The following is an 11,911-nucleotide window of genomic DNA, read 5'->3' on the forward strand; positions in this document are numbered from 1 at the left end:
AGCCTCTGCATCGCTCTCTTGAGCCTCTGCATCCCTCTCCTGAGCCTCTGCATCACTCTCTTGAGCCTCTGCATCCTTCTCTTGAGCCTCTGCATCATTCTCCTAGGCCTCTGCATCACTCTCTTGAGCCTCTGCATCACTCTCTTGAGCCTCTACATCGTCTCTTGAGCCTCTGCATCACTCTCTTGAGCCTCGGCATCCCTCTCTTAAGCCTCTGCATCACTCTCCTGACCCTCTGCATCACTCTCTTAAGCCTCTGCATCACTCTCTTGAGCCTATGCATCTCTCTCTTGAGCCTCTACATCACTCTCTTGAGCCTCTGCATCACTCTCTTGAGCCTCTGCATCATTCGTGAGCCTCTGCATCACTTTCTTGAGCCTCTGCATCACTCTCTTGAGCCTCTGCATCACTCTCTTGAGCCTCTGCATCAATCTCTGGAGCCTCTGCATAAATCTCTTAAGTCTCTGCAAAACTCTCTTCAGCCTCTGCATCACTCTCTTAAGCGTCTCCATCCCTCACTTGATTCTCTGCATCACTCTCGTAAGCCTCTGCATCAGTCTCTTGATCCTCTGCATAACTCTTTTTAGCCTCTGCGTCACTCTCTTATGCTCCTGCATCTCACTCTTCAGCCTCTGCAATTCTCTCTGGAGCCTCTGCATCCCTCTCTTAAGCCTCTGCATCACTCTCTTGTGCCTCTTCATCCCTCTCTTAAGCCTCTGCAACACTCTTTTCAGCCTCTGCATCACTCTCTTAAGCCTCTGCATCCCTCTCCTGATCCTATGCATCACTCTCTTGAGGTCTCTGCATCACTCTGTTAAGCCTGTGAATCCCTCTCTTGAGACTCTGCTTCACTCTCTCGAGCCTCTGCATTACTCTCTTGATCCTCTGCATCACTCTCTTGAGCCTCTGCATCACTCGCTTAAGCCTCTGCATCACTCTCTTAAGCCTCTGCATCACTCTCGTCAGCTTCTGCGTCACTCTCTAAAGCCTTTGCTTCCCTCTCCTGATCCTCTGCATCACTCTCTAGAGCCTCTGCATCCCTCTCTTGAGCCTCTGCATCACTCTCTTGAGCCTCTGCATCACCCTCTTAAGCCTCTGCATCCCTATTTTGAGCCTCTGCATCACTTTCTTAAGCCTCTGCATCCCTTTCTTGAGCCTCTGCATCCCTCTCTTGAACTCCTGCATTCCTCTCATGAGCCTCTGCATCCCTCTCTTGAGCCTTTGCATCACTCTCTTAAGCCTCTGCATCCCTCTCTTCAGCCTCTGCATCACTCTCTTGAGTCTCTTCATCCCTCTCTTAAACCTCTGCATCATTCTCTTCAGCCTCTGCATCACTCTCTTAAGCCTCTGCATCATTCTCTTCACACTCTGCATCACTCTCTTGAGCCTCTGCATCACTCTCCTGAGCCTCAGCATCACTCTTTTAAGCCTCTGCATCATTCTCTTCTGCCTCTGCATCCCTCTCTTAAGCCTCTGCATCACTCTCTTGAGCCTCTGCATCCCTCTCTTCAGCCTCTGCATCCCTCTCTTAAGCCTCTGCATCATTCTCTTCAGCCTCTGCATCCCTCTCTTAAGCCTCTGCATCATTCTCTTCAGCCTCTGCATTCCTCTCTTAAGCGTCTGCATCACTCTCTTGACCCTCTGCATCCCTTTCTTAAGCCTCTGCATCATTCTCTTGAGCCCCTGCATCATTCTCTTGAGCCTCTGCATCCCTCTCTTAAGCCTCTACATCATTCCCTTGTGCCTCTGCATCATTCTCTTGAGCGTCTACATCCCTCTCTTGAGCCTCTGCATCCCTCTTTTAAGCCTCTGCATCATTTCTTGAGCCTTTGCATCACCCTCTTGAGCCTCTACATCCCTCTCTTGAGCCTCTGCATCCCTCTCTTAAGCCTTTGCTTCACTCTCTTGAGCCTTTGCAACACTCGCTTGAGCCTCTGCATCCCTCTCTTAAGCCTCTGCAACACTCTCTTCATGCTCTGCATCACACTCTTAAGCCTCTGCATCCCTCTCCTGATCCTCTGCATCACTCTCTTGAGCCTCTGCATCCCTCTCTTGAGCCTCTGAATCACTCTCTTGAGCCTCTGCATCACCCTCTGAAGCCTCTGCATCCCTATTTTGAGCCTCCGCATCCCTTTTTTGAGCCTCTGCATCCCTCACATGAACTCCTGCATCGCTCTCATGAGCCTCTGCATCCCTCTCTTGAGCCTTTGCATCACTCTCGTAATCCTTTGCATCACTCTCCTTAGCCTCTGCATAACTCTCATGAGACTCTGCATCACTCTCTTGAGCCTCTGCATCCCTCTCTTGAGCCTCTGCAACACTCTCTTCAGCCTCTGCATCACTCTCTTAAGCCTCTGAATCTCTCTCTTGAGCCTCTGAATCTCTCTCTTGAGCCTCTGCATCACTCTCTAAAGCCTCTGCATCACTCTCTTAAGCCTCTGCTTCCCTCTCCTGATCCTCTGCATCACTCTCTTAGGCCTCTGCATCACTCTCCAACCCGTTCTCACACAAGACAGTACATATATGACTTAGTGCTTAAAGTCAATATGTGGAATGTGATTTAGTACATATGTGATATATTCCCAGTTAACTTTTTACCCAGGCTCAAACTCTTCCTCACGTACCAATTTACGTCTCACAGTACTCGTCCATCAACGTAGATAGCTGAATAGTCGTGATTGGTTCAATTATAACGAAAATTGTAGTTTTCAGGTCCCACATGGGTTGTGAAATTCACCTACTATTGTCCATGCTCTTATAATATTTCAGATCAGCTACATCCTATTGAAGGCTAGTAGTTTTGTTTTGAGAAATATTAGTTGTTCTTAGTAAATTATAATAAGCACAATAAATTATTACATAGAATAAGTGCTTCACCAATCAATATTATATACCATAGTTGGTGCTTTAGAAATCTTTAAAGAATGTTTTGTAGGAACGCTAACAGAAAACGATGTTATGTTGGAATGTATATAGGGTAAACTACTGCAAACAGGATGGTATGGTGTGGATTATTGGAAACTATAGGATTAGTATAGGGTCCACTACCACCTGTTAGGTGGGTAAGGGGTCCAATAACACCCGCAGGATGAGTATGGGGGTCACATCCACCCACAGGAATGGTATGGGGATCACTTCCATCCACAGGAAGGGTATGGGATCCAATACCATCCACTGGATGTGTATTGCGTCCACTACCACCGACAGGATGGGTATGGGCTCACAACCACCCACAGGATAGGTATGGTGTCCAATACCACCCACAGGATGAGTATGGGGTCCACTATAACCCACAGGATGGGTATGGGGCTCCAACCACCCACAGAATAAGTATGGGGTACAATAACACCCACTGGATATGTATGGCGTCCATTGCCCCCACAGGATGACTATAGGGTACAGTATCGCCCACAGGATTAGTATATACGGTTCACTGCCGCCCACAGAGTCGGTATGGGGTCCACCGCCACCCACAGGGTCGGTATGGGGTCCACTACCGCCCACAGGGTCGCTATGAAGTCAACTACCGTCCACAGGGTCGGTACGGGTCCACTACCGCCCACAGGGTCGGCAGGGGGTCCACTGCCACCCACTGGGTCGGTAGGGGGTCCACTGCCGCCCACAGGATCGATAGAGGGTCCACTGCCGCCCACAGGGTCGATATGGGGGGGGTCCACTACCGCCCACAGGATCGATAGGGGGTCCACTGCCGCCCACAGGGTCGGTAGGGGGTCCACTGCCGCCCACACGTTCGGTAGGGGTCCACTGCCGCCCACAGGGTCGGTAGGGGGTCCACTGCCGCCCACAGGATCGATAGGGGGTCCACTGCCGCCCACAGGGTCGATAGGGGGTCCCTTACCGCCCACAGGGTCTCTATGAAGTCAACTACCGCCCATAGTGTTTGTATAGTGTCCACTATCGCCCATAGTGTTATTATGGGGTCCACTACCCCTCATAGGGTCGGTATGGGGGTCCATTACTACCCACAGAGTGTGTCTGGGGTCTATTTTGGCAATACTGCTTTTCCAATCTCATTTGTTGTTCAATGTAAAATATTTGTTGCTCGACTTGCAACAATTTATATATATATATATATATATATATATATATATATATATATATATATATATATATAGTATAGTGCCTTTGCAATAATGTACCAATGTGTGTATTTTCATAACTCGTTTTAAATTGTTGAAAAATAAATAACTACATTGTGAATGCAAGTCAATGTTTACATGCTAAATCAGAGTTGCCAGATTCCGCTTAAAATAGCAAATTGTGCTTATTTTCAAAGCTTGAAAATTTAGCTTTAAAGTAGTTAAAGCTACGAATTTCGCAATTTGCTATGTACTTTAGTGTACTATTTTAAAATAAGGTTGGTTTTTAAGCTGCAAGTCATATGAATCTCAAAAAAAGTATATTATTAACAATCTTATCTCCATAGTTCACTAGTTTCTGTAAATCAGATCTGGTAACTGTAGGCCAAGTACTGGAAGACTCAAGACACAATGTGTGTTGAAGCTATTAGTCTCTTTGAAGAAGTCATCTCGACAGGATCTTCCAGCTCCAGCTATAAAACTTCACCAAACATGGATCTACCTAGTACATCAAATGGTAAGAAATTACTAAACTGTACAAAGTTTTATGCTAGAACATTTGTTACAGTCCCCTGTTCTATGTGTACTCCATCACATAGTGACGGAGTATGTGGGAATAATTTTGTTAACACTGTCCATTTGACATGGTGGTGGTGTATGATGGTGGTGGTGTATGGTGCTGGTGGTGTATGGTGCTGGTGGAGTATGATGCTGATGGTGTATGATGCTGATGGTGAATGATGCTGATGGTGTATGATGCTGGTGGTGTATGATGCTGGTGGTGTATGATTCTGGTGGAGTATGATGCTGATGGTGTATGATGCTGATGGTGTATGGTGCTGGTGGTGTATGATTCTGGTGGTGTATGGTGCTGGTGGTGTATGATGCTGGTGGTGTATGGTGCTGGTGGTGTATGGTGTATGATGCTGGTGGTGTATTATGCTGATGGTGTATGATGCTGGTGATGTATGATGCTGATGGTGTATGATGCTGGTGGTGTATGATGCTGGTGGTGTATGATGCTGGTGGTGTATGGTGCTGTTGGTGTATGATGCTGGTGGTGTATGGTGCTGGTGGTGTTTGATGGTGGTGGTGAATCTGACACTGTCATATATATATATATATATATATATATATATATATATATATATATATATATATATATATATATATATATATATATATATATATATATATATATATATAAGGGGTACCACCTCTGGTGCAAGTGTAGGGACCCATAGCCTCGGAGAAGAAAATAAAGAGTACTCAGAGAAGACCTTGTGGATCCTCACTGAACACTTTCATATTTTCTTCTCCTACCACCCTTATTCTTTTGGTATGTGTGTATATTTATCTAACTTTATTTGAAAACGTCATTACACAAAAAAAGTTACAATATTGATTATATATATATATATATATATATATATATATATATATATATATATATATATATATATATATATATATATATATATATAATTTTTTTTTCTTCCAATAATATAGTATTCGCTTGAAATTAACAGCCTGGTCAATTAGGCTGTTGGATGCAACTCCTCTCAGTATTGTTATACGAGTTACAGCATGGTTAATCACATCCAAAATTAAAGTTATTTCCAGATGCAGTCCTAAAATTTTTAACATTGCTCTCACTAGTGTTAATGTAGATTATTTCATAATTTAAATAATATATTTAATTACTGTAGTACATTTTAACAACAATTTAACTTATAATTTTTGCAGCATAGGTCATTTGAATATAAGTATTTTATTAGAAACTATTTCCTTCAGGTCTTCAGGGAAAATTCTTGAGGAGATGCACAAACTGCAAACAATGTGTGCATGTCCGAAGCAATGTTTGCAAGTTCTGCCAGTGTGACTTCCGAAACAGTAGAGAATTAATGAAGAAAGAAGAGGAAGCCCGTTTTCTACTTAAAGGCAAGAAGGCTTTAGAACGAAATACAGCAAGCCGGGTTCTACGAAGGATTGAAAATCAGGTATTGAAGTTTGTCTACATCTGTTGTATTCATTTGTATTCTTCTTATGCTGAACTTGCTTGATAAGGTATAGAATCAACATGAATAATGCTGTACAGTACTTACATACTATTTGTTTATTTATTTATATACAAGATAGCACACTGGGATTATGAGAGTACATAGCATTGATGTTTTTACATTCTTGTAAAGCCACTAGCACACATAGTGTTTTGGGCAGGTCCTTAATCTAACAGATAATTTTAAATAGGCAATTTAAAGCTTAAATGGAAAAAATTGGCTGGTACATTGTAAGAAAGTATCACAAAGATTACTATGTACATTAAAGTAAAATTTGAGGGTTATCAACATATAAATTGTAGCATAATTTGAGGAATATTTCAAGGTATAATATAGTAAGATGTGCATTCAATATAACAATCATGATATAAGGTGATAGCAATGATTACAATGGAAAAGTTGTATGGTTTAGGCACATATATTCTGGCATTGGATTTCATAAGATACAGTGCGAGTTTAATACACTAGTTAGGAAACTATCAAGAAAAAATTTAGGTACTTTTTGGTTTTATTTTTTAAAATGGCAGAAGTTGGACAGTTTTTAAATTTGTTAGCGAGCGAGTTCCATAGACAAGGTCCCTTTATTTGCATAGAGTATTTACACAGAATAACTTTGACTCTGGGGATATCAAAGATATTTATTTCTGGTATTGTGATTCTATTATGGGTTCTATTGCACATGCCCAGCTATGCTTCAAACATTTATTTTGTTGCATTTTCCCAGATAGTGTTATTGTTTAAATATTATTTGCTTTTCAGCTAACATATCTGCGTGGCTGTGGGTATGAATCAATCGTTATCTATTACAAGAAAGGACCAGCACGGGTGACACATGGTATCCTACCAAACAACGTAATACAAGAAGAGGACAAGAAGATCTTCACCACTAACTTCTTTTTGTGTAAGTAGTTCACATAATATATAAATATATCACCACCTATTATTTTCTCTCATATATATATATATATATATATATATACATATGTATATATATATATATATATATATATATATATATATATATATATATATATATATATATATATATATATATATATATATATATAATTTCAATTCAATCATCTCTGTCGTTGATGTATATGGCAAAAAGTGTGTGGCCCAATACAGCACTATGTCTTAACGTAATGGGTCCAAGGGCCCATAAGGTCTCGACAGCATTAAGGGCCCTTTAGCAAACCAGTGTGCTGGGGCCCCTATGACACCCATGACGTCTTTGTATCATTTCAAGTTTGTACATGTACTTCTTAAGATATGGGCACCATACAACTGCTGCATATTCTAGCTTTTGTCTAAAAAAATCATGAACAATTTATTTATTATTTATCCATGAATGCCAGAACTAAACCCTGTGGTACTCCACTCGTGACATTTCTCCAGTCCAATACATTGCCTCTGATTACTGCCCTCATTTTTCTATCAGTTTGAAATTTTTTAATCCATGTTAGAAGCTTACCTGTCACCCCTCCAATATGTTCCAGTTTCCAGAACAAACTCTTATGTGGAATTCTGTTGAATGCCTTTTTTAGGTCCAGATAGATGCAGTCAACCCAACCATATCTTTCCTGTAAAATTTCTGCGGCTCGATCATAGTAACTGATTAAATTTGTTACACAGTATCTTCCATTTCAAAATTTTTTATTTTTTATTTTTATTTTTTTTCCAGCACGCACAAGGAAGCTTGATGCAGATAAACTTACATTAGGATCAGAAGGTGATAGCGATAATGCCCTGGAAAAAAATCCTGACAAGCTACAAGTGCAGCAGGTGCATAAAGTCCAAAAAGGTACCGCAGGTGCAAGAAATTCAACAAGTACAAAAAGTTCCGCAGGTGGAACATTTACAAAAAGTTCCGCAGGTGCAACAAGGGCTACCATTAGCAATCATTCAGAAACAGCAAGAAGTACAAGTAGTAAAATTTGAACCACAGGGAACTACACCAGGAAAACAGTGTAGTAACAACGGAATGGGAATTTTAAAATACCTGAGGAAACAGGTAAAAAAGGACAAACAATAGAAATGGTTCCTTACACCTTATTATTTGGTAGTTTATAGGTATTTTACTTATAATACTTTATATTATGTCTACAGTTTATAATTTAGTTTACAGTTAATTTACTTTTCAACTTCCATATCTTACATGAAGGATTTTTACTGTTTTTCATTTTTAAAACCTTATTAGTATCATTTATAGTTTAGTGTCAATTCACTTATAATACAATATATGGAATAATTTACTAAATTCATTTAACTATAATAAATTTAAATAAACATTTTTACCCCAGGATGAGTTTCAGTCACCCTACCCAAAAAATTAATGTTTCTTTATTACTAATCTTGTGAGAGGTAGCTTATTGTGCAGCCCATACTCATTCTGTGAGTGTTAGTTTATTGTGCACCCCATAGTCATCATGTCACCCAAGCCTGCTGCAGCTGCACCTGAGGGGTGGTGTAGGGAACCATTAGTGTACTATTATGATTTGAGAGAGAGAATGCTCTGTGGACAGAGCATCAATATGGCTTAAGGCATTGAGCTTTGCCTCAAGATGAAGCTTGGGCTGATCTCTGATTTGCTTCTTGGGAGTCTTCATTTACGTGCACCCCATACTCAACCACTTTGTAGTAATTAATTGTGCAACCCATACTCATCCTGTTACCAGTAGTTTGTGCAACCCATACTTATCCTGTGATCCCTATCCCTCTACTTCAAGTCCCTCAAGGGGCGCACGAATTCAGTTTGGCATACTGCATCCTGCCTTCCCATCCCTAGCTACTGACCCATCACAATATTTTATTTTATTTTATTTATATATATACAAGTAGGTACATTGGGGTTGTGAGAATACATTGAATAGTACAGTATTTACAATCTTGTAAAGCCACTAGTATGCGCAGCGTTTCAGGCAGGTCCTTAATCTAACAGATAATTTTAAGTAGGTAATTTCTATCAGAATTGATAAATGATAATAAATACATTGTTTACATACATACATTACAAATACATACATATAAGCTCAAAAGCTTCATTGAAGGTTGTAACAGAACCCATGAGCACCACACCAGAAATAAATACAGTTTTGATATTCCAAGAGTACGACTTAATCAAACTAGAAATGCTCTACAAATCAAGGGACCCAGAATGTGGAATGATCTTCCCAACCATGTTAAAGACTGTACCTCTCTCAACCAGTTTAAGATAAAAACTAAACACTACCTAATAAATTCACTAACCTACCTTACCCCTCTATTGTCAACCCATGTCTGTTATTTTTTTTTTTTTTTTTAATCAACACTGTTTGTCAACCTATTGTATTTGTGCTGCTTTTTCAGTCATGTTCCCTCTTTTTTTTATCTTTATTTGTATTTGTTCTCAACACATTTTATTCTTTATGCTCAATTAGTATTAAGTTCTAGATATTAATGTTTTTCCTGCCCGAAACGCGTTGCGTAATAGTGGCTTTAGGCATTGTATGTACTAGCTCTATCTATATATCGATCCATTAATGTAACATTACTTGTATGTATGTACCTTACCTGAATAAACATATTTATTTATTTATTTATTTATTTATACAAGTTTAACTCTGGGGATATCAAAGAGATATTTATTTCTGGTGTGGTGATAATGGGTCCTATTACATCTGTCCAGGAAGAGTTTAAGAGCAGGATTTGCATTTAAGAACAGGGTTTTGTAAATGTAGTTGACACAAGAGAATTTATGGAGTGAGATTATGTTTAGCATGTTTAGGGAGTTAAACAAGGGGGCTGTGTGTTGTCTGAAAGCAGAATTTGATATTATTCTGATAGCAGATTTTTGCTGGGTGATGATGGACTTGAGGTGGTTTGCAGTGGTTGAACCCCATGCACAGATACCATAGTTGAGATAGGGATAGATTAGTGTATAATATAGAGAGATGAGAGCAGGGTTAGGTACATAATATCTGATTTTGGAGAGTATACCAACTGTTTTAGAGACTTTCTTAGTTATGTGTTGTATGTGGGTACTGAAGTTGAGTCTCTTGTCTAAGAATAGACCAAGAAACTTTCCATCATTGTTATTGCTAATGTTTACATTGTCATCTGAAGCTGAATTGCATTTGTAGATTTGCTTCCAAATAAGATGTAGTAGGTCTTTTCTATGTTAAGTGTTAGTTTGTTGGTTGACATCCATAAGTGGACTTTTTTTAGTTCATTATTAACAACATTACAGTATTTAGTGTATGTGGGTTGGGGTTGGAGTAGATGAGTGTAGTATCATCAGCAAACAATATAGGTTTCAGAATGTTAAGAACATATACATCCTGCCTTCCCATCCCTAGCTACTGACCCATCACAATATACATCCTGCCTTCCCATCCCTAGCTACTGACCCATCACAATATACATGTAGTAGAGTGTTTTCTGAAGGCAATTTTCTAATTATACAATCATATGTTGCCCTCAGCTCTCCTATTTCATACATACTTTTTTTCTTTTGCAAGGGAGTAATTACTACATCTACATTACAATCCTCCCATGGTGGTGTAAATTTTCTCTTGGGCACAGCAATACACTCTGAAATAACATCATACTTAATAACATTAGAACATAAGGTATTCATATATGCTCTTTTCTTCATCATACATTGTTCAGTACTTCCCACCTTTTGAACTGAGAGGACCAATTCATTAGCTCCCCCACCTCTCATTAATCTAATGGCAGAGGCTACATTTATCTCTGCAATTCTATCCCCAATACTCTGCAGATTCAACTCCATCCTGATTTTCTCAATCATAGCATTTCTTGGGCATCCTAAGATAATTCTCATGGCTTCATTTTGTACCTGTGGGAGGTTGGTGCTGGGGTTACTGTGGGAGGTGTACTGTGTGAGGTTGGTGTTGGGGTTACCTGTAGGAGGTGTACTGTGGGAGGTTGGTGCTGGGGTTACCTGTGGGAGGTGTACTGTGGGAGGTTGGTGTTGTGTACTGTGGGAGGTTGGTGTTGTGTACTGTGGGAGGTTGGTGCTGGGGTTACCTGTGGGATGTGTACTGTGGGAGGTTGGTGTTGTGTACTGTGGGAGGTTGGTGTTGGGGTTACCTGTGGGAGGTGTACTGTGGGAGGTTGGTGTTGTGTACTGTGGGAGGTTGGTGTTGGGGTTACCTGTGGGAGGTGTACTGTGGGAGGTTGGTGCTGGGGTTACTGTGGGAGGTGTACTGTGTGAGGTTGGTGTTGGGGTTACCTGTAGGAGGTGTACTGTGGGAGGTTGGTGCTGGGGTTACCTGTGGGAGGTGTACTGTGGGAGGTTGGTGTTGTGTACTGTGGGAGGTTGGTGCTGGGGTTACCTGTGGGATGTGTACTGTGGGAGGTTGGTGTTGTGTACTGTGGGAGGTTGGTGCTGGGGTTACCTGTGGGAGGTGTACTGTGGGAGGTTGGTGTTGTGTACTGTGGGAGGTTGGTGTTGGGGTTACCTGTGGGAGGTGTACTGTGGGAGGTTGGTGCTGGGGTTACCTGTGGGAGGTGTACTGTGGGAGGTTGGTGCTGGGGTTACCTGTGGGAGGTGTACTGTGGGAGGTTGGTGCTGGGGTTACCTGTGGGAGGTGTACTGTGGGAGGTTGGTGCTGGGGTTACCTGTGGGAGGTGTACTGTGGGAGGTTGGTGCTGGGGTTACCTGTGGGAGGTGTACTGTGGGAGGTTGGTGCTGGGGTTACCTGTGGGATGTGTACTGTGGGAGGTTGGTGTTGTGTACTGTGGGAG

The 11,911-nt window shown here is 41.2% G+C and overlaps 1 protein-coding gene across 1 annotated transcript; it reads left to right on the forward strand.

Annotated features, from left to right (window-relative positions):
• Positions 1-4,291: 4,291 nt before the first annotated feature.
• On the forward strand, positions 4,292-8,462 carry LOC138354218 (uncharacterized). Its single transcript, XM_069308104.1, has 4 exons — positions 4,292-4,617; positions 5,895-6,100; positions 6,920-7,061; positions 7,845-8,462. The coding sequence occupies exons 1-4, from the start codon at positions 4,512-4,514 to the stop codon at positions 8,099-8,101; spliced, it is 711 nt and encodes a 236-aa protein (XP_069164205.1). The 5' UTR covers positions 4,292-4,511; the 3' UTR covers positions 8,102-8,462.
• The last annotated feature ends 3,449 nt before the right edge of the window (positions 8,463-11,911 follow it).

The sequence above is a fragment of the Procambarus clarkii genome, chromosome 62 (assembly GCF_040958095.1).
Source record: "Procambarus clarkii isolate CNS0578487 chromosome 62, FALCON_Pclarkii_2.0, whole genome shotgun sequence".
Taxonomy (NCBI): Eukaryota; Metazoa; Arthropoda; class Malacostraca; order Decapoda; family Cambaridae; genus Procambarus; species Procambarus clarkii.

What these genes read in the sequence shown, in the direction of transcription:
- LOC138354218 (XM_069308104.1), top strand. Translation starts at nt 4,512, where the DNA reads ATGTGTGTTGAAGCTATTAGTCTCTTTGAAGAAGTCATCTCGACAGGA. An exon ending in TCTACCTAGTACATCAAATG is followed by an intron (nt 4,618 to 5,894) that starts GTAAGAAATTAC and finishes TATTTCCTTCAG; the next exon opens with GTCTTCAGGGAAAATTCTTG. An exon ending in CACCACTAACTTCTTTTTGT is followed by an intron (nt 7,062 to 7,844) that starts GTAAGTAGTTCA and finishes TTTTTTTTCCAG; the next exon opens with CACGCACAAGGAAGCTTGAT.